Source organism: Anthonomus grandis, chromosome 1 (genome assembly GCF_022605725.1).
Source record: "Anthonomus grandis grandis chromosome 1, icAntGran1.3, whole genome shotgun sequence".
Classification (NCBI taxonomy): domain Eukaryota; kingdom Metazoa; phylum Arthropoda; class Insecta; order Coleoptera; family Curculionidae; genus Anthonomus; species Anthonomus grandis.
Genome location: NC_065546.1, coordinates 53990858 through 54014966, shown reverse-complemented (window position 1 = coordinate 54014966; position 24109 = coordinate 53990858). Strand labels below are relative to the sequence as shown.

At 34.6% G+C, this 24109-nt stretch overlaps 1 protein-coding gene across 14 annotated transcripts in view; it reads right to left on the bottom strand.

The window, feature by feature from the left end:
* Positions 1–24109, bottom strand: part of LOC126744403 (glucose transporter type 1) — a 107731-nt gene that overhangs the window by 53145 nt on the left and 30477 nt on the right. For 4 of the 14 annotated variants that reach the window (XM_050451809.1, XM_050451834.1, XM_050451826.1 and 1 more), the window contains 3 exons: positions 4622–4830; positions 2570–2873; positions 2222–2478 (listed from right to left, as the gene is read on the bottom strand). In XM_050451809.1, the coding sequence (XP_050307766.1) occupies positions 2222–2478; positions 2570–2873; positions 4622–4644 (584 nt within the window). In that variant the 5' untranslated portion in view covers positions 4645–4830. Of the gene's footprint in view, positions 1–2221; positions 2479–2569; positions 2874–4621; positions 4831–17760; positions 17874–24109 lie in introns of those variants that run through there. The other 10 variants (XM_050451840.1, XM_050451841.1, XM_050451907.1 and 7 more) reach the window with 4 other exon arrangements.

Genomic DNA, 24109 nt, shown 5'->3' with positions numbered 1-24109 from the left:
GCATGCCAGCTACTTCAGCAGCTACTGAGAGAACTTTCAGTTCTTATGGATTTATACATTCTAAAACTAGGAATCGTCTAACAACAAAAAGAGCTGGTATGCTAACTTATATACATCACAATCTAAAACTATTTCCTCATAAAAGCGTTAAACCGAGCAAAGATATAAGTTTCGGATTAGGATTAGTTGGCAAGGAGAGACATGTGTATTCTAGGATAGAACAAAATGTTCAGGTATTAACATTATTATTTTTATTTTAAGAAATATAGAAAAAACAGTATTATTCTAGAAACTATTCCCGATGCCGATGAGGAACCGTCTGGACCGTCAAAATCACCATTACCCTCTACCTCCACCTCTAAAACCTTACTTGATAACGGAAATGAACATGTAAGCGGTACCAATGACTAAGAAGGTAGTACAACTGGCAAAAGCATTAGTCTTATTGAAGAGTTGGAGGGTATACTTTCCAAATCTCAAAATGAACTTGATATTCGTTTCAGTGATATCTATAATTATGAGACTGAAGAAGAAGAAGAAAATTACGAATTTTAGTTAAATCCAGTTTTATTACTTTTATTACCTACCTTTATAAGCAAAGATTCCGTTACATATATACATAGATACAACCCGAGCTAATATAAAAGAAAATTATCACAGTAATTAAATTTATCACCAAAAACAAAATTAAAAATTGAAAGAAAAAAAATTGAAGAAAAAAAGAAACAAACCAAGATCAAAAGCTTGCACACATGGTTTATTCTGAGTTATGATCAAAAGATTCGGTAAGACTATAAAATGCTTCACTTTTAGGGAGTGATGCAACAGATCTTTTGTCGGTGGTATGTGATGGTATTATACGGCTTTTTAGAGTTATCGCTGGTAGTAGTAAGTACGCTGATGGTAAACAATCAAGTATTTGTTATAAATTAAGAACATTGTTTCCAATATTAACAAACAGCACCAACGTCAGTATCCTTTAAATCCCTAAATAAAGGCCTACAAATCACTCTAGGTGATCTACGACAAACATTCGTCTAATTGTTCTTTTCTGTACAAAAAAAAGGGGCTGCAACAGCTTCAAAAAACAATTTCATAGCGCGAGTGGCTTTCAATAAGACAACGATATACTGATTTAGCAGCTTCAGATCCAAGTTCATCTGCGACAATGCTAACAGCACCCACTAGCCAAATCTCAAGGATTGATGAAGATCCTAAGAAATCTATTACAGTGCTTTATCGTGTATATTTATCTGATCAGTGTAAATAAAATTAAATGCCAATAATTTAGTTTTATTTATGTTTTGAGACAGGACATTAGAATCACGCCATCGCTTAATCCTACTTAAATCCGCCGCTACATGATCTTTATAAGTCCATGGAATAGTGGTGTCATCTGAAAAAATTGTCAAACAACCTCTTATATGCAAGGTCATTAATATAGAGAAGGAATAAAATAGAACCAAGCGCGGAATCCTGGGGAACTCCATGATCTATTGAGCTTACAGCAGATTTACATTCATTAACTTAATAATTATCCTTCTATCAGATAAGAATTCCAGAGCAATACCTCTAAAACCATAGCAAAAGAGCTTATCGAGTAATACTCTTTAATTCACGCAATGAAATTCTTTGGAGAAAGCGCAGAAGACCGCCGCAGCTGTGTCACCAACATTCAAGCTTAATTAAAGGTCTTTCAGAAAGACAAACATTGCATCATTCGTGCTTAAAATCTTCCGAAAGCTTTGTGATTGATAAAAACATATTAATAAACGTTGAATATAAACTTTGCGAAGATTTATCCTGACTAAGACTACCTTGAGATCAGATAATCCTGAGGGAATTACAAGTATATCACAAACTTGTTCTGAGTTAAACAAACATATATCCAAAACTAACTTATTATTTTTGTAAGTGAAATGTTGTTGAAATTCTTATGGCTCGTGTAACAAGCACTTGTAAATTAACAGCGGCCGGAGGTTTTCTTAAAGAACTTACTTAATGGGAATCTATTGAATAATTATATATTAAAATTACCTGAGCGTTAGGTTTCACCTCTTTGCAGGGGTGGAAAAAAAACCTTTTTTAATACACTTCTAAAGGCTGCAAAAAATTAGACCTCTTTTTGCGTTTTTTTAATATTTTTTTTATTTACAAGAGCGCTAGCGAATTTCTTCCAGTTATAGTTCCCATCTTTTATAATTACTCTGTTAGAACTTACCGTCCAAATCTATTGGCCACCATACCGCCGCTAAAGCCGCCCACCATACCGCCGATGGCGAAAATTGACACAACAATTGAATAAAGCGTTTTGACCAGCTCGTCCGGTAGATCTTCGGAGTACCGGGACTTGTAGACGTCCTTCATAAAATACTCGATGTTGCTCTGAGGAGCGTTTATCACCCCCGTGTTGTACCCGAACTGCAACATGCCAAGCACCGCGGACAGGATCGAGTAGGACAAGAATCCCGTCAAACCCTGAAAGAACATAAAAAAATGTTAATAAATACTTTTGCCAAAATAGTTCACAGAATAGAATCTGTCTACAGGGCAGCATTATCGTCATCACCTGCTCGAGGAGCCTCAACTTCCTGCGGTGCGTGTGCTCCTCGAGCCTGTCCACATACTCCCGGAGCTCCTCGATCTCCTCCTTCACCTGCTGGACGGTGTCCAGCTCGTGTTTGATCGCGACCATGTCTCGTTTCACCTCGGACACCTCCGACTGACATGATTCCACCGATTTCGTCAACTCTTGGAGCTGATTCCGGATCTCGTTCAACGCGAACGTCGTCTCGTATTGACGATCGCCGCGTTGCAGCTCGTCCAGTTTGTTGCTCAGATTCATGCTCATCACGGTTACCTGCTTCTGTAAACTGTGAACCGTCAAGGGTGTTAGTTCAACAGGTGTAAATGGCCTTAGTTAAGACAGCTATTTTTCTACTATTTGGGAACGTTTATTGTGTGTACTTACCGGTAGGGTTCTAACGGGAAATAGTTGTTTGTAGGAAGAAGTGTGTACATTTGTTAAAAGTTCGCGTTATTTTCTACGATAGGAGGGCAGAGTAAATATTAAATCGCTAGTATGTATAAACCTCGAAATATGGAAATTTCTTCAGCGCTTTTGGAGCAGCCTGTTTTATTTTGCCTTAAAAGTTTTAGTGTTTCTCCCTTGTTGGTCATAACAACTTAAATATATTATTAAGAAATCAGAAAATTTAAATACTTGATTCTTCTGATTTTGATTTGACTTTTTTAGAAGCAGGTGGTAGGTAGGCCGATAATCCTCTAGAAACCGATACCTGTATTATAAAGAAAACCAGAAAGGGTTCAAAAATTCGACTATTTGATGGTAATTACCCTTTCAGACAAACCTTTGACATAAGAAATTTTTGCAAATTTATGGTTTTGGTTTTCTTTGACTTTAATAGGTGCAGGGTTGTTGTTAAAGATTTTGTTTAATGGTTTATGAGGAAAATTGTTTTTTAGTAAAATATCTTTAATTTTGTTAAAATTTTTTTGATGAAAACTGGAATGGGATAGGGCTATTGCGCAGGATTTTAGGTTTAAATAGGTATAGTATTAAATAGGATTTTAGGCTAATTATGTTTAAATAAGTGATTTGATTATTAGTTAAGAAATCTCTTAGAGAAAGTGGGCTTGTGATACCAATCAGTGATGATTGTATTATCTTCTGTTCTGATTAATAAAATATCTAGAAATGGAAGTTTGTTATTTGTTTCACACTCTATAGTGAACTGTAATTTAAGGTGGAAGCTGTTAAATGTACTTTTTATGTTTTCTATTTCAGTTTTTGGAATACTTATACGTGGCAATGTCGTCGACGAATCTTTTAAAAAATGGTAACCTAAATTTTATTTTCCCCGTGCAATATTTCTGTAATTCTGACATAACTAGATCAGAACATATAGGTGATAGACAGTTACCCATTCCAAGACCATAAATTTGTTTGTAATATACATTATTGAAGGTAAAATAACTATTTTCAAGTACAAACTCTAAAAGACTTAAAGTTCTTCTAAAGGGCTGAAACGTCGACATTTAAGTAAACAGGTTTTCGTTTTATTTCTGACCCCATCCAAAAACCCTCCGCAATAGTAAAGATATTGGTCACAAACACGAAACTGAAAATGGCCAAATATAGTTTTAAGGGTCTTGCTGTAAGTGTTAAGGATAAATACGTACAAATCATGCAAACTACGTATCAATGCTACACGAATTAATGACATCAATTTGATTATTAGGCATGCAAGACAAAAGCGTAGCCGATACAGCTCTAATAGCACAGAAAGCGAATTTAAAACAACGACCCTTGTAAGACGTGGGACGAATTACAAACCTTTAAAAATCATTATTTAAAAAATCGACCATGTAAGGGATACTTTTTTTAAAGAAATTATTTAGTACGTCCCTGACGCGAGATCCAAAACTCCGCCCAACTGACAACAGCCATGGCGACAAGGACGTGCGATGGGCGGAGTTTACTGAGCCTATAATGAACAGGATAGTACTAAGAGACATTTGTAATAAAAAAGAATGCTTTCCGGATATCCGTCACACGTCCATTGAGGGAATTAAACAACAGCTATAAGCTAGCCAGTACCTGGGAGGCGGTAGGGATACCATGGCTGTGTTCCTAAACTATCGTGGATGATCCTTAGAAACGTCGAAATTCGACTCACTCACACGCACTTAACTCAAACAGAGATAGAGATAGAGACTACACAAGAGACTATTGTCGCTCCGAATTATAATTGGCACCGCTATGTTCCTCGGTTTCCTGCTGAACCTTAGGGATGACTTGACTCCCACCTATAGTTTGGAAACACAGCGCGTTAGTTATCCACTTTTATGCCCGATTGTATATATAAATATAGTACATTTTTATTTATGTACAATTAGTTTTACGTACAATCAATATTTTATACAAGCGGGCATTGTAAGCTTGACCCTAAGGCGCTTAAGCTTTTATTATAAAATAAATCAGTTTTAAAGGTTATTTATTATAGATGTTTAGGTAGAATGTTTAAATTTTGCCTACGATATTCTATCGCGTTATCATAGCGACTAATATAAGTAACAGAATTATCATTTATTTTACTTATACAGGGTGGTCCAAATTTCAACCACGTACTTTAGATCAAAAATAAGCCTTAGTTTATTACATAAATATATCGGGTGACACAAAAAAAAGGGAACACTTATATAATAATTTTTCAAGATAAACAAATGAAATTTGGTATATCGATAGAATAGTTATAAGAGCATCTTTTGACATATTCTGTTGTTTTTCATCACTTTCGGTTTAACAGGAAGAGGCACTAACTTTCTTATTTTAAATGGGACACTTGGTATATTATTATGTATTTCGATAAAAAATTATATTCTAAAAACAATGATACTCTATTTACTACTTATTAAGAAATAATTTTTTTAAATTTTAAAATAGGGTGCCATGAATGCGTTGAAAGTTTTAATTTTTAATCAAGTAATCACGGAAAAATAGTTATTATTGCAAATGTTCATCATTTGCTCGCAAAATTGGTTTCTTCGATCAGGATCGTCCTCATTTAATTCATGTATTAGTCTAATTTTATAAGGGTGGTATTCATTTGCTTTTAAGATGCGTCTTACTGACGTTCCGACTATATTATTATCAACTAAAATTTGTGAAGTTGCATTGTTTGGATTTTCTTCGACGGAGAGCAGAACGTTTAATTTTGTTTCTTCAGAAATGTTTGGACGACCTGATCTTGGCAAATCCCTAACATGACCTGAAGTTATAAATTTGTGCTCTATTCTACTAACTGTTGACTGAGAAATAGGATGGTTTGGGTATTTGGCGTTAAGCAGTTCACTTACTTCTTTTTGCGTGCGCGCACTCGATCCCCGTACCCTAGCATCATCAAAATTTCAATTCATTGGGTTTCCGTTTAATTAGCCATAATTTATTCTAATAAAAACTATTAATTAACTGACAGTGACAATCATGTGTTAACAGAGATTAGTGCAAAGTTATTAGTGACTTTCTTTAATATAATATATCTATTAATAAGCATTACAAAAAACTGAGCTTTTAGAATAATGAGGTAAGCGATGAGGATTATTTGTAAATTTATTATAAGGAATTTTCAATGTAGTCTTGAATAATTAGTTGTAGTTCGGATGAAGAAAATAAAGGCACCTCATCAAAAAATATTAAAAAGCGAAAATATAACCAGCAGTATGTAGGAATAGTAAGAAGGAATGGCAATTTGAGTCTAAAAACTGGTTAGTGCCTAGTGCAAATAAAAATGAGGGGTATTGTACAATATTTAATAAAAGTATTAATGTAAGTTCAGGAAAATTACAGTTAGTAAGGCACCAAGATAGTGAGGCGCATAGAAAAAAGTGTAGGGCAGTTGATTCTACTAGTCAGGCAACATTAACATCATTTATTGCTCAAGGCAAAAATAAAACCATAATGGACACGGCAACCAAGAAAGCAGGTTTATATATTTCGGTATTTATATCTGAGCATAACTTACCGTTTAAGCTGACCGAACATATTCCTTCTCTTTTAAAAAATATTTGCACGGACTCGGAAATAGCAAAAAATATAAAATGCAGCCGAACTAAGACAACAGCTTTGATAAAAAATGTCATAGGCGTATCCAGTTTTGAAGAAACATGCGACTGACTTAAGCACCACCAAACATTTGGCAAAGGTTGGTAGATATTTTTATGAAAATAGGTGAGTTTTTTTAGGAAATATTAGAAATTTCTTACATGTATAACAATAATACATTTTTTAGGATTCATGATAGATTTCTAGAAAAATGCAGCAGCTTCGGATATATATGGAGAAATTGTGAATTTCTTTAAGAAGAATAATATTCCCTATTTAGAAAATCTCATAGGATTTGCTTCGGACGGTGCACGTGTTATGGTATGCCAACAAAATTCGGTTATAACAAGACTAAAGAATGATGATATTCCCAAAATTTTTTTTTAATAAAATGTATATGTCACAGCTTCAATTTGTGTTCCTCCTATGCCTGTCTAAAACTTCCAAGAGCTACGGAGGATTGTGTACGTGATATTTACAATTATGTATGTAATAGTCCTAAACGAGTTGAAACTCTTAATGAATTTCAGAAGTTCACTCATACTAAAATTCACAAGATTTTACATCCGTCCCAAACGCGCTGGTTGTCCTTAGAATCTGTAGTGTGTAGAATAATTGAGCAATATAATGATTTGAAATTATATTTTGTCGATGCCATTGCAAGTGATAAACTTCAAGCGGCCGAAAATATTTATCACAAATTAGAAGATCCCTTAACATTAGCATTTCTGTTGTTTTTGGAACATGTTTTGTCATTATTTAATAGCCTTAATAAGGAAATGCAGTCTGCTGAGCCTAAATTATACAATTTGCACACACGTATGTGTGATACTTATAGAACCCTTTTAGATTTTTTTATTAAAAAGGAAGTTTTAAATCAATATTCTATTGAAAAAATTAATGTTAAAAATCTAAACAATTTTAAACCTTTATAAAACATATATTTAGGGGCTAAACTTATACAATATCTCTTGTCAAACAAATTATCTGTAGAGCAAAAACATATATTGCAAACCCGATGTTTAGATTTTTATATAGAAGCAGCCCAGCAGATTTTAAAAAGGTATGACTTTGGTAATGATATATTAAAAGCTATGGATCTTATAAATCCAAAAATAATATCTAAGGGTGAAAAAGAGTCAATTGTTCCCTTAGCTCAATATTTTCCGAATTTAATTTCAAATTCGGAACTTCAAAAACTTGATATGGAGTGGAGACTTCTTAGAAACTCTCAGTTGGCGAGAGAGCATAAAGATGAAGATTCAATAACAAGTTTTTGGGTCAAAGTTCATAGTGAAAAATATGCAGATGGTACATGTGGATATCCATTACTTTGTTCTTTTGCATTTAAAATTCTTAGCTTGCCGCATTCCTCAGTGAATGTGGAAAGAATTTTCTCGCATATAAATTTGTTAAAAACAAAGCAAAGAAATACATTATCTACCAGTTCCATTGTTGGACTATTGCACTCAAAGCAGTATATTGAGAATGAATGTTTTAATTTAAACATAACATCAGACTTGATGAGGCTTCACAATAGCCAAATGTACAAAAAATCAGACACATTATCTGATTCGGATTCAGAATAGTAATAAATATAATAATTATTATATTAGAAATACATATTTTTTTAGATTAGAATAATATTTGTTTGCGGTTTGCGGATTTATTTGCTTTTGGCGTTTTTCAGTCCACTTTGTTTTTTTTTAAGATTTAATAAAAACAAAATTAGTAAAATGGTCTTTTCATTCATTTCCTTTCTCGCGAACCTATAAGACGTCAAAATATATTTTCTACCGTTTCCTAATTCAAATCTACCGCTTTTTCGCCACTCGACTACCGCTTTTTCAATTATACATCTGGCACCACTGATTCAGTAATGGTGTAGCTAGTGATCCATGTGCATGTTTTTTGTCAGTTAAACGTTCGACAAAATATCAACGGCATATAGCATTAGATAAGCATCAACGGCGATTGTAGGGATGATTTTTTAAGGCCGGATAACTGGCCTAGAGGGGTTATCTTGCGAAAATTTTGGTTAAATAATAAACGCAAGATAAATTTTCATCAAAATCAAATGAATCAGACCATAGTTTAGTGCGGGATGGCCCTTCTGGTTCAGGTGTTTGCGTGTATTATGCTAATACAGGTGGTATGAGAACTAAAATAAAAGATTTTCAGCAGGCACTTAGTTGCTGCTGCTATGATATTGTTATGATTGCAGAGACTTGGTTAACATCTGAATATTCAGATGCTGAAATTGGTGTATCAAACTATGATTTATATAGATATGATCGTCAAATGGGTATGAATACTACCAAGGCTCGTGGAGGTGGTGTATTGATTGCGGCTAAAAAGAGTTTATGTACACATAGAATTGGTATCCCACTTGTTGATGTGGATATTTATCAGATCTATTTGACTTTTACAATAGACAATCAGAGCTTTGTTGTTGGTTGCATTTATATACCATCTCCATTTCCACTTCAAGCCTATTTAAGCCATTGTGAATCCGTTGAATATGTATGTAGTAGATATTCAAGTAGTTTGTTTGTCTTGGCAGGTGACTACAATTTACCACATGCTAGATGGGAGAATGATGATCTTGGTTTGGTGGTTGGTGGTTGTCTGGAGAGTGACAGAGAGTCTGTGCTTTCTCTGGCCAACTGCTTTAGCTTCTATAACTTTTTCCAGGTAAATGGGGTTCTAAATACCAAAGGGGTTGCCTTGGATCTCGTATTCAGTAGCTCAGATTTAATTAGTGTTGAACGTGCAATAGACAAAATTTTTGAGAATAGCTTACACCATACAGCAATTAGTTTCGACCTTTGTTGTGCAGAAAATTCTGATGATATGATATATGAGGAATATTTTTATAATTTTGGTAAGGGAGATTACATAGCAATTAATGATTGTCTTGCTGGGATAGACTGGAATCAATTGTTTTTGGGAGAGACATCTATTGATGTCATAGTTTCAATTTTCTATAATGTGATCTACTCCTCAATGGAAAGGTTTATTCCTCTAAAGAGGTACAAAAGTTCTTCTTTTCCATCTTGGTTTTCTTCAGAGCTTCGCAGTTTGATCATAAGAAAGAAACAAATTCACAAAAAGTTTAAAATTAGTGGTCAACAGCAGGATTATGATGAATTTGTATTGTTGAGACAACAATGTGAGTACTTAAGAGAGTTGTGCTATCAACAATACATTAATAAGGTGGAAATGAATCTCGCTGGCAATCCAAGGTACTTCTGGTCATATATTCAAAATAAAAGAACTGGTCTTCCCTCCAGAATGACATACAATAACAGGATTAGTATGAATATCTCGGATACTGCGGATATGTTTGCAGAATACTTTTCATCAGTCTACTCGGATGAGCAAGTCAATGACATATCATCTTTTGATTTTGATAAATCAATTTGTCTGAGCACTTTAACTCTGTCAACACAGGATGTTTATGAGGTTATTACTTCCTCTAAGAATAAGCTCTGCTCTGGACCAGATGGGATTCCGGCATTCTTCCTAAAGAAATGTGTTTGTGTTCTTACGAAACCAATACTGTTCATTTTTAACAAATCTCTAGGTACTGGTTCTTATCCCACTCTCTGGAAGAGAAGTTTTCTAAAACCCATTTTTAAATCTGGTAGTAGAAATGAAATTTCCAATTATCGGGCTGTGTGTAACCAATCTGAGTTGCCAAAGCTGCTTGACTGCCTGGTCAGTCATAGGATTGCCTGGAGTTTTAAATCTTTATTTAATCCTGAGCAATTTGAATTTATAAAAGGCAGATCTACTGATGCTAGTTTGGTGCTGTATGTCAACTACCTCTACCACTGCTTGGAGAAGGGACTTCAGGTTGACTCAATATATACAGATTTTTCCAAGGCTTTTGATCGAGTTAACCATGGGGTACTCTTGCAGAAGCTTAGGGCTTTAGGTATTGTGGGGCCTCTTCTTCAGTGGATCTCGGGATTCATCAGAGGTAGAACCCAGATTGTTAATCTTGGAGGTACATGTTCATCTGAAATTTTGGTACCATCTGGGGTGCCACAGGGCTCTCACTCGGGCCCTGTTTTGTTTTGCCTCTTTTTGATTGATTTAGTTTGGAAACTTGAAAATTGTCGTGTGCTAATGTTTGCTGATGATGTGAAGCTATTTAGGCTTATCACATCCCTTTCTGATGCTGTGCTCCTGCAAAAAGACCTCAATTTATTCTTTGATTGGTGCCACTTGAATAGAATGTCCCTTAATATCAATAAGTGCCATAAGATTACTTTTTCTAAGCAAAGAAACCCTATTGCTTTTCTTTATAAAATAAATAATGTAGCAATTGGTGTCAAAACAGAGGTTTCTGACTTAGGAATATTTATTGACTCCAGGTTGTCTTTTAAAAGTCACATCAATCAGGTGACTGGTAGGGCAATGAAAATGCTGGGTTTTATCCAACGGTCTACAGCTGATTTGTCTTTGTTTACTTTTAGATTACTTTATTGCTCTCTTGTTAGGCCCATCTTGGAGTATGGCTCAATTGTGTGGTCCCCGTCATATAACTGCTACATTGAGCAGATTGAAAAAACTCAAAATAAATTTTTAAGGGTGGCGGCTTTTAGATGTGGTTACAGGAGACAGGAGTATTACTATCAGTGGGTCAGGGATAACCTGAACTTACCCACATTGGAGTCACGAAGAACATTACTCGACTTATGTTTTATGCATAAGGTTTTAAATGCTACTATAGATTGTCCCGAGTTATTGTCTCTTTTTAAACTTAGGGTGCCTTCCAGATTGAATAGACAATCAGAAATATTTTCAGTCCCATTCCACCATACCAATTATGGTATTAATGAGCCAATTACACGAATGGCTCGAAGTGCTAATGGTCTGTCAGGACAGATAAACTTTTTTGACTCTAGGATAACATCTTTTAAGGGGCAGTTAAAGAATATTATTTCATAGGGGCTTTAATTAATTAATTCATCTACACCTTACACTAATTTATAGATAGTTTTGTATATAATGTTTCTGAATATATATGTTTGTATGGGTATGCTATGTAATACTTTTGTAAATGGATTCCGTTAATAAATAAATAAATATAACCTTCCAAAATTTGACTGCTATTAAAAAATACATGCAAATTGTGGATATGTGCATGTGATATATTTAGTATCCTGAATATCTTGTATTTTTATAACCTCAAAATAAAGTTTGCGGCGTTGCCGGATTTTGTCAAATTTTAAGATTTATTTGATGGGGTCAAATTGATCAACTGAATGGGGTGAAATTGATCAGCAGATTGTAAAGCTTATATAATTTTAAGGGTATAGTACTACTAGTAATAATAATATTTTTGGTTTTAGAATATTGACATAATGCCGAGAGAAAAGTTGGAGCACGAAGGTACAAAGACTACGGTCAAGAGTCCATAGAAAAAGCGTTAGAAAAGGTCATAAATGAAGGGTGGAGTTTACGCAAAGCTGCAAAATGGTTCAAGATTTCTTACGGGACCTTCAATAATAGATACCATGGGCGTCATGTTAAAAGTAACGGCGGGCAAACCGTTTTTAGCTCCAATGAAGAGCAATCAATTCTTAAATGTGTTGCTATTTGTGGCCCCCCATTCGCCCCCCTTTCTTCTTAACCTAACAGATTTAAGGCATATGGCAGAGACATAGAAAAGTCAAACGACTGCAAAGAAATTGCTCTTACTGCATTCATTGACATAGAGGGAGCATTCGACAATACCTCACACCTGTCCATAACAAAAGCCTTGCAAGACTGGGGGGTGGAGGCCCCCATCGTAAAGTGGACAGGATCAATGCTCAAGCACCGCTCCATCACAGCAGAAATAAATGGAGCGACAGCAACAGTAACCACAGTAAAAGGATGTCCCCAAGGAGGGGTTCTGTCACCTCTACTGTGGACATTAGTAGTAAACAAAATTCTTAACATATTAAGTAGATCCGGATTCACAGTTCTAGGCTACGCAGATGACCTGGTAGTAATAGTTAGGGGCAAGCACGAGGGCGTAATATCGAATCGAATGCAAAGTGCCCTAAATACTATACAAAACTGGGGCGAAACTGAAGGATTATCTTTAAATCTTAGAAAAACAATTTTAGTGCCATTTACCAGAAAAAGGAAGCTAGAACTCAGAGCACCTATATTAAACGGAACTCAGCAAACATTTTCTAACGAGGTAAAATACCTGGGGGTTACCTTGGACCACAAACTAACTTGGAACAATCATCTAGACAAGACCATTTCCAAAGCCATAGTGGCAATCTGGACATGCCGCAAACTCGTTGGCAAGACATGGGGGCTAAAACCAAAAATGGTATACTGGATCTACCAAACAGTCATTAAGCCCATCATCACATACGCTTCGCTGGTATGGTGGCCGAAGACCAAACAAATAACCTCCAGTTCACATAAGCGTGAAAAAAGAGGCAATTAACAGTGCTTACAGGCTTTTCCAAACCGGCAAATTCAAGCCTGGGGATTTAAGTGGTCACCTGCGCATCCTCGAAGAAATTAAACTGGAAATGCCAGCAAACCACGTGACCACATAACGGCCATGCTGGATCTAGAAATTCCATTCGAAGTGATCATAGATGATCGCCAATCATGGGAGAAAAAAGAAGTACCAAAAGCCGACAATACATCGCTATGGTACACAGACGGTTCCAAACTAACAGAAGGAGCAGGATTGGGCGTGTCAGGCCCTAACATTAAGATCTCAAAGTCACTGGGCAAATACCCTAACATCTTTCAAGCTGAAGTGCTTGCCATAGACATATGCGCAGAAGAGTGCATCAACCAAGGCCTCCAAAGAAAACACATATTTATACTATCAGACAGCCAAGCTGCTCTAAAGGCCCTGAAATCTTTTAAATGTGATTCAAAGCTAGTCTGGGAGTGCAAACAAACCCTAAAGCGCCTTACAACAAAGAATCAAGTAACACTAATGTGGCTACCTGGCCACCGGGGTATAGAGGGGAACGAAGAAGCCGATCGCCTTGCAAAAAAAGGGGCTCAAACACTATATTATGGTCCAGAGCCATACTGTGGTTTAATGAAGACCCACATCACCGAAGACCTAAACAGGTGGGAAAAAGAACAATTGCTGTCGCACTGGAGAAGAGCACCAGGACTAAGACAGGCAAAAAAGTTTATAACCACTTCTAGAAAAAGAGCTGAACAGCTCCTAAACATGAACAGATCAGACATCAGAACAGCAGTCGGACTCCTAACCGGTCATTGCCCAGTGAAATATCACCTAAAGGCAATAGGTATAACAGAGGACGACCAATGTAGATTCTGCAGCAATGCCACAGAAACAGCAGAACACCTGCTCTGTGAATGCCTGACCCAACTCTGCAAGAGACTCAAGTACCTGGAAGGGGTACAACCAACACCTCAAGAAGTGGGACAACTACCTCCCAAAAATATAGCTTTGTACGGCAGAAGTCTAAGACTTTTTGAGACAAACTAAGACAAGTAGAGTTATGCACAAAATATCTCACAGGTAGCAGTGCTGAGCGGCGGATCAGCCGAAACGACTCCCTTCTCAATCTACAAGGCATATGGCAAAAAACCTGCTAGATACCCAAGGTCGTTCAGTGGCAAAATTTAAGGACAATTTACCCGGTACCGATTGGGGATTTTCGCTGTTAAAAAGACATAACAATGTAATAACTTAAAGGCTTGCAGCTAATATTAAAAGGGCTCGTGCTGAGTTTCCAGGCAAACATTAACTGAGTATTTTGAAAACCTTAAAAAAACTTTAAATGGTATTCCGTCGTGTAACGTATATAATTATGATGAAACTAATTTGCTTGACGACCCTGGGCGCAAAAAACTAATATATTCCCGTGGAGTAAAATACCCTAAACGAGTGTGCAATTTTACTAAATCTGCAACCTCAGTGATGATGTGTGGTTCTGCAGCAGGAGTTCTTTTGCCACCATATGTAATTTATCGAGCAGAAAAAATGTGAGCGGAGTGGACTGAACAAGGACCAAAATTAGAACCCTGTTGCATAGATAGATGCTGTGCAGCTGGATCACGATACAACCGAACGTCACAAGGGTGGATGGACGCCGAAACTTTTAATGACTGGTTTAAGTCTGCGTTTCTTCCACATGCCAAAAGACAGCAAGGGCGAAAAATTCTATAATAGGCGATAACTTAGCCTCACATTTCACAGAAGAAGTTATTAGACTGTGTGAAGAACATAACATTGGATTTGTATGCCTGCCAAAGAAACGCGACACATTTATGTCAGCCGTTGCACGTAGGGTTTTTCAGGCCATTTAAAATGGCCTGGAGAGAAGTGTTGCTAGAATGGAAAAATACGTATCCGACACATTCATCAATTGACAAAAAGGATTTCCCACATTTGTTGCAAAAAACCTTGGTGACAATGGATAGTAAACTATCCAAAGATAAAATACCTCATGCGGTTAAACGAAATCTTATTTCTTCTTTTGAAGCAAGTGGCATAGTCCCTTTAAATCCAAACCGAGTATTAGACAAGCTGCCTAGAGAAGATTTTAATCAAGACCAAGCGCAGAACGTGTTGGTAAATTACTTACAACAACAGAGATTTTCAAATGCTCCAACAAGACGAAATAAGAAGAGAACAAAGCTTGATGTTCAGCCAGGGAAAAGTGTGACAGCCCAAAATGATTCCAACAGTTCAGACAGCGACGTTGAAGAGCCTGTAACAAATGATAATTCCGACGATGACATGACCGCCGACGATCTATTCATCCAGTTGCAGGAAAACGAAGAAATTGAATATTTGGAAGTGAGTCAAAGTGAGATCAAAATTGGGACATTTTTATTAGTTAAAGTGTTGGGGGGCATGCGAAAAAGTGTTAGCTATCGTTACATAGCTACAGTTCAAAATTTCAATGAAAACGAATTCGAAGTTCTGGGACTAAAATCTGTCGATGGAAGAAAAACTGTTTTTAAACCACAAGAAGGCGACGAGTTTTCCATAGAGTTGGCAGATAGTTCTGAAGAGTTCAGATAGTTCATAGTTTTGAAGATACCGAAAACAGCAATTATGAAAACCAAAATTTGTCTTCAACCCTTAAAATGAAAAAAAAGTTAACCAGAAAAAGAGTAAGGGACCCTAACAGTTGGGAAAAAAATATTAAAAAAAATAAAAAGGAATTTAGGAGAAGAATACATAAATGCGTCAAAAAAGAAAATGGAAAAAAGAATAATGCGAGAGTCGTGCAATGAAAAGTGCAGAATTAGATGCCCAACTAAAATATCGGAAGATCAACGCAGAAATATTTTTAATGCTTTCTGGAAATTGGGGTCAATAGAGAGACAAAGAGGCTTTATCAATGCCCATATTTCTGAAATTACCCCAACTTATAGAAACAAAAAGGAAGGTAGTAATAGATCCAAAAATCATCAATCAAAAAGTACACCTTACAGACTGAGGATAAGGTATATCAAGTATGTAAAACATTCTTCAAAAATACATTAGTTATGATTACGTCTATCAACTACTATATATACTACAATATGCTATCAATCAGACTATTTTTACAACAACTAAAAAAAAAGATGAGCAAGGTTGTCTGTTACTTGATCAACGAGGAAACCATGGGAAGCAAAGAAGGATTAAAAAAGAAATCATTCAAGGAATACGAGACCACATTAAGTCATTTCCTAAAAAAACATCGCATTATTGCCGGGAACGAACCAACAAAGAATACCTGGATGGTAGCTTAAACATTGCTACTATGTATCGCCTTTATGTGGAACGTTGCAAATCGAATAATTCAAATGCCGCAAAGTTGTCTATGTATTCAAATATATTAAATACAGAAACAAATATTGCTTTCCACATTCCAAAAAAAGATCAATGTGGTCTATGTGCTACCTATATAAATGGAAATGAAGAACGAAAAAATGAATTAAAAAACAATTATGAAAATCATTTAAGGGAGAAAGAACTAAGCAGAGAGGAAAAAACTAAAGACTCTGAAACAGCTGATGAAAATACCCAAGTATTGTGTTTTGATCTTCAGGCAGTACTCACTACACCTTGTGGTGAAATAAGTACTTTTTATTATAAAAGAAGACTGTCTTCCTACAACTTTACTATCTTTGACATTAAAGACAAACTGGGACACTGTTTTTTCTGGTATGAAGGGATCGCGAAGAGAGGAGCAAATGAAATTGGGAGGGTTTGGGAGGGAAATTGGGAAAACAATTACATATAAATTTTTAGAAAAGGGACATACCCAGAATGAGGGTGACAGCATGCATGCCACAATCGAAAAAGAAAAAAAACGAGTTCTTAAAAGTGGCCCAGTATACATTCCTGCACAATGGGTAACTATTATAAGATCAGCAAAAAAAAACTGGAGTGCCTTACAAGGTCAATGAAATCAGTTATCAGGATATTTATGACCTGAAAGCATTAAGTACGGCTATAGGTAATAATTTTGTAAAAAACTCTAGAAACAGCGAAAAAGTAATTTGGAAGGATATCAAGGTAGAGAAAGTGCATCCAAATAAAATTTTTTATAAAACATCCTATGCTCAGGAAGACTAAAACTATTAAAACTATTAATATTAGACAAAATAATAAAAAACTAAGATCTGAAAATCAAGAGAAGAAAATTCAGTTACAACCCGCATTTAAAAAACCTCCTTTAATTGATAAGAAGAAAAAACAGGATCTTTTAAGTCTATGTCGAGATAGTTCCATCAAACCTGTTTACTGGGAATTCTTTGAAAATTTACCAGCAAGAACGGACGAAGTCGAGGATAAGTTATCTGAGTCAGATTCAGATTAGTTTTAAATAATTATAATTTTTCGGTAAAAATGTATTTAAATATTTAAAACTGGTTACAATTATGTTTTATTTTTATTTTTATTTTTTAATAAAATAATTTATTTTCATATAATTTAAGTTTTATTTTAAACGAAAACTAAATTATACACTAATAATTAATTATAATTTGTAAGAGCTAGTTACATATCGCAAATTGAAAAGAAAAATTAGTTCAATAATGTAACAACTAAACAAAATTTCAAATTTCTTTTAGTAAACAAAAAATATTTAAATGGTTTTAATTTGATAAGTTACATTACCCACCTTTATACTAAATCCCTTTATGTGCACTCACGAGCGTAAAAGCTAAGAAAAATATTTACAATAAATTGTATAAGGATTTGTTTTCGTTATTTTTCTCAAATATTGCTTTTATTAACTCATTACACTTTTGAACTGAGGTATCGATATAATTGCTATTTTGCCAGAACCTGCCGCTGAATGCGCCAAAGGTCAAATCATTTATCAATTCAAAAAAGCAGTAGATATTAAGGAGATGTAAATCCTTACTATACGCATTACTGCTTCTATCTATTAATTCAAGATTTGTTTCTTTACTTTTTGAATGTCATTTATAAGTTTTTGTATTTTTAAATAAGTGTTTTTAATAAAGTAATTAAAAACTGCAATGTTTCTTTTTTATTTTACCTAAAAAATAACCAATTAGTGGAATTTTATGACTGATCAATTTCACCCCAAAACCTAGAATTATCTGTAACTTTTAAATGGATTGATGAACTTAAGCGGGGGTTAAATTGTTCATAATGCATTTTAAGGCATTGCAAGAAGAATACCATTATATGGCACTGATCAAAGTCACCCCCCTTTTGGTATGAAATTGATCACACCTTATTTTGGCATTTTTTTAAACAACTTTAAATTTAGAGCAGATACGATTGCAAAATCCTTTTACGGCATCCATACACAATAATTTATGATTCATTTTAATATCGATACGCAGTTATCAAAAAAATTACAAGCAAATTTACAAACGAAATGATCAATTTAACCCCGTTTCACGGTACTTATTTGTTTTCTTGTTATTTAAATGTAAATATTTCGGAAACAGTTGAGTTTTGAGATAACACACCTTTTATACGAAACTTGCTTGAAATTTCGCCTATATTTCATAAATACAATAAAAAATATAGCATTCTATTTAAAAAAATTACCGATGACGTCATATCTTTTTTTTGTCCCACCCTGTATAACAAATTTATGTAAAATAATGCGCAACTTAAAATAAAAATCGACGGGTCCAAGTGTTTTTTCAAAAAATCATGTCTCTAATTTTTATCGAATTTATGCGGAACTTTAGGCGGTCACTGTATAATAAACTAAGATTTATTTTTAACATAGAATACGTGGTTAACATTTCTTAGTTAAAATCTGGACCATCCTGTATCAGATGTCACGTTATTAATTACATCTGTAAGTCGTCAATGTTAACTTAACTGTTTTTTATTAAGTTGTGATTAATTCATTGAATTCTTAAAAGAGAATCTTGATTTTTGTCCCTCGTTGGTCTAACCACTTTATTGCAAACAGTAGACATGAAACCCTCCATACAAATAAATATTATTTGCACTATGAAAAAGCCAACGAGGGTGTAAAAATTTGACTCATTTAGGTTCTTTTTCTTATCAAAAAATATGTTATGTTTCAATTTTTTGTCTATAATTCTTTTAAATAAAAAAAATTTGCGTTATCATTGACGGTATGCTTTGCATGATAGTCAATCCTTCACACATAATATTGGTGTATAATAAAAGAATCAACGAGAATGCAAAGAATTAACTTAATTATTAGTATTTTTTTAGCATTTCTACCCATACACCCATGAAGTAAATAATGGTTTTCTTAATTTAGTAGAAAAACCTCGGAACACCGCCTATCAGGAACAAGCTCTATATAGTCACCGTTTTAAGCTGTCATCCACAAAAAATGAGTTCGTAGTGGTTTTTTTTTGTGGTCGGCAGTCACAAAACCATCGTTTCGACCAACCACGTTATAACGGTGAGGGTAACGAAACAACAAATAAATAATTAAAGAACTTTGCAAAGGCAGTGGCTGGTTTATGCTACGAATGAGTTATTACATGATTATATAATTGATATGGTGTCGCACACCCTGTATATATTCAATACGATCCAAATTTCGTTAATAAATTCCATATACAATCACAATGATATACAGGATGCGAACTTTCAATGTGTCAAATTTTAATGGTGAAAAAAATTTATAGGGCTGATCAATTTAATGCTGAACTTATTCCTGGTTTTCGGATCGTGCTGTATATATTTTTTAAATATTTATTTAATTTTGATATCATATTATATACCCCGCATGGATTAATAGATACCAAAACAAACGTTACGTTACGTCATTGAGTTTATATAAAAAAAATATTAATTGAGCAATTACCCAACGATTTTTAGATTTTTTTAGTACGTCTATGAAGCTCTAGAATATTAAAATAAAAAAATCTGTGGATGAACCATTTCTTAACAAAATAAAAAACGATAATTTATGTTGAATATGGTGACGATCTTCTTATGCATTTGTTTATTTATGGACGTAAATATTCAAAATATTTTATTGTATTATCAAGGGTTAATCACTTTTATATTGATCTAAAATATTTTTATTTTTATCCTATATTAAATATAACGATATAAAAAACAACAATTTTTTAAAGTTGTTTACCAAATTATCTTCTATCTGTATTCTGTATCTATCTGTTTCATTTAGAAACATTGACGTTTATAATTAACTGTCAAATTATTGAGATAACCTATTTAGATGAATCAGATTACATCGTTGCCTGATTGTGTGCGTATTTTCTTAGGTTTTATTCTTTAGATATTATGTCAGTACACGAAGGTTTTACGTCAGAGGGTTTATTTTGTTTAAATTTTTAATTCGCTCTCGACTTTTTTATATAGGAATTTTATAGAATCTGTATATATCTGTACATATATAGATCTGAAAATTTTTAATGAAACTGAAAGAGATCCCACCACTTGCACCAGGAAAATAGCGCAACATCTGAATATATCTTCACGGAAAGTGTGGACAGTTCTGCATTCTGAGAAAATGCACCATTTCACTAAAGCCCCGTGCAAGGGCTCGAGGAAGGTGATCCTGCTCGAAGAATCACTTTCTGTCGAATCATTTTAAATGCCGACATAGTAGATAACACATTTTTATGGAGAATTTTGTGGACGGATGAATCCAATTTTTCTCGCGAAGAAATTACTAATTTTCACAACCTACATTATTGGCAGACGAAAATCCTCATATTATGAAGAAACCAATTTCATTTCCAACGAAAATTTAATGTAAATGTGTGGGCAGATGCAATTGGCAGAGTTATAATCGGTCCGTATTTTTTGCCAGACAATTTAAATAGTGAGAATTTTCTAGAATTTTTGAGAAATATCTTACCTGATATTTTGGATGCAGTGTCTCTGGATATAAGAGATCAAATCATGGATGTCTCGCCCATAATCGGATAACTGTAAGAGATTTTCTTAACAATTCGTAATAGATGCGGATAGGATGAAATGGACGGATATTGTGGCCAGCTAGATCTCCCGATTTGACCTCCCTCGACTACCATGTTTGGGGAAGAATAGAGGAACTGGTGTACAATGAATAAATCCTAAATCGAGAACACCTTATCCAAAAAATTTAACGCAGCAGCAGAAATAACGAAGGCGGAACTGAGGCTAGGCGTATCCATTATAGAGATGCGACGAAGATATCGACGTTGTATTAGAAACGGTGGTTCTCATTTCAAGCATGAGCCTGAATTCACATAGATACGTAATTACGGATCCGTTGGGATCACGTGACTGCTACGAGCCAATAAAAGGCCCGAAAGGTTTCAGGTACCTACGTGAAGAAAAACACGGATAGAAAGAAGTGGGTTAATTCGAACTTCATTCCGTTTTTTTTTGTTTGTTGTACTATTTGTTTTTAATTGTTATTCTCGAGTTTTTACCATGTTTTTTCCTGCGTATTTTTTTTTGTTTTTTTTTTTAGAACTACTCGATGCTAAGTAAGCTTCGGTTAGATCTTTAAACACTAATTTCTTCTTACAAATGCTTTTTGCATAATTTTTTTCACAAAATTATAAGACTGTCCTTATTAAAATCATGTTTAAAAATTCGATACTTAATAATTTGTTTCATTTACTTATAGGTAAAAATCATAAAAGATGAATTTGTGCGTTACAGGACAACGCAAAGCTACAAAAGTGCAACAACAACAACAAAAATAAAATTTTAAAAATTAATCCACATCTCTAAACTGCTGTCAATAAAAAAAGAAGCAGCATTTTCTGTTGGAATGTGATATAACAATAAGAAGTAAAGATAAAGGAAGATTATAAAAAAAATTTAACGAATATCTTATTTACACACTTTATTCGCCTATAATATCCAAGTTAGATATTTCGGAAACTCATTTTCTACATTCTCTTGTTCCACAATTTTTTTTTAATCAAATGTAGATCCCAGTACGTGTTTTATATCTATGAAATAGACATTCAGATTTATAAGAAAAAAATAATTAATTAGATAAAATAATTAACAAAAATTGTATTATAACTTTTATGTAAGTATCTATTACCAAATTCGATGCAATTCGGAAAAACGATGATGATATCTCGACAACCGTAACACTTGGTATAAAACTCCATAGGGTAAAATATGTTTAAAATGATCTCATCTATCACCGCCTTTCTTATATATATCGGTGAATTTAATACCCTATATATACAGGGTGATTTTCAACCTATGCGCATAAACTTGAGAAATAATAGCTGATGAGTAATAATGAAAAAAAAATGTAGTAAAATATTTTTAGTTTTGGAGATATTCGTATTTTTTAAAATAAAAAACGTGTATTTTTTAACGTGTTTAATTTAAACTAATTTAAAGCAACTGTTCGAAGTTGTTTCCATTATTTTCGATACAGACTTGAGCTCGTCGAATCCATGAAGACGTACATGCACGGGCCAAACCAGGCTGTAGGCGAATTGCGTCACTGGCAGCGTTTATGCGATGTCGTAGCTCTTGCTCAGTATCATATGACCCCACAAATAAAAGTCTAATGGATTAAGGTCAGGCAAGCGAGGGGGCCACCCAACTGGACCATCACGGCCTATCCATCGTCCGGGAAACACACGATCTAAATGTTGTCGCACTGGTCGTGAAAAATGTGGTAGAGCACCATCATGAAGAAACCACATGTTCTGCCTAACGTTGAGATTCACATTTTCAAGGAGCACTGGTAAATTGTTGCGCAAAAATTCTAAATACCGAGCACCAGTCAAACGATTTTCCAGAATAAAAGGTCCTATGAGCATCCCGTTCAGAATTCCAGCCCATACATTTACAGAAAAACGTTGTTGAAAGTAATGTTCTCCGTGTAATATGCGGATTTTCTAAAGCCCAGTAATGAGTGTTATGAAAGTTGAAAATTCCATTGCGCGTTAAATTTGCCTCATCCGTAACTAAAATGTTCATGGTAAAGTTTGGGCTTAACTGCTGGTAATGTAACAACCACTCACAAAAGTGTACTTGAAGCGGAAAATTTCTTGGTAAAAAAGTAGGGCTTGTACCCTCTGCACATGAAACGGGTACAGCAACTCGTGCCTTAAAATTAGCCAACTTGTAGATTGCGATATTCCAAATCGCGCTGCAATTGTCCTAGTACTAATTCCAGGTTGTTCTTCGATAACTTCTAAAATATCCTTCTCCAGATTTAGAATGTGCCTAGGTCTAATAGCTCCCCTTATCTTGTCCAGGCCGCGGCCGCAAATTGCCAGTTTCTCTACCCCGCTGAATAACACGTATAAGAAAGCCCCACGTCTCGGGTGATATGTTCGGGGAAATCTTTAGGCATACAGATCAGCTGCTACCATTGCATTCTGATGCGTTTCTCCGCAAACCAAAACCATGTCGACAAGTTCTTCGTTTGTAAAAATGTGCGCCATTACATTTGACGCTTTTATTTTGTTCGTGTGAAAATAACGATCGAAGACGATCACAGCCACCAACAAACTAAGTACTGCTAAAGATTCCAAACAACAAATTCCAAACATTATGACTTATTTACTATCAGTTATTAATAAACAAAATAAGTTCGTCTGATACACGTTCTGTTGACATTTGTTTAACTTTATTTCGGAAACCAAAAGTATATGCTCATTATTACTCATTATTAATCTTCATTTACCATTTCCCAAGTTTATGCGCATAGGTTGAAAATCACCCTGTATAAGAGTACTTTATTAAAGAATTTAAGAAAATGAGGATGAAACTGTTTCTCCAAAACCATATACTAAACAATCGGAAATTTTGGAAAACCTCTGCTACTTTGCAGCCATGGATAAGTTTATTGGAGAGATTACAAATCATTTAGTAGGAACGGCGGCAGTAAAATTTAGGATGGTTAAAATTAGTCGAAGCTCTCCCAACTCATTTGAAAGGGTGCATTTAAACGAAAATTTGCGTATACCGATATGAGATTTTGGAGAAATGTTACTTTGTAATAACCAATGGCATGGATCTATCAGTGATAAAGAAAACCAGTGAAAAACTTG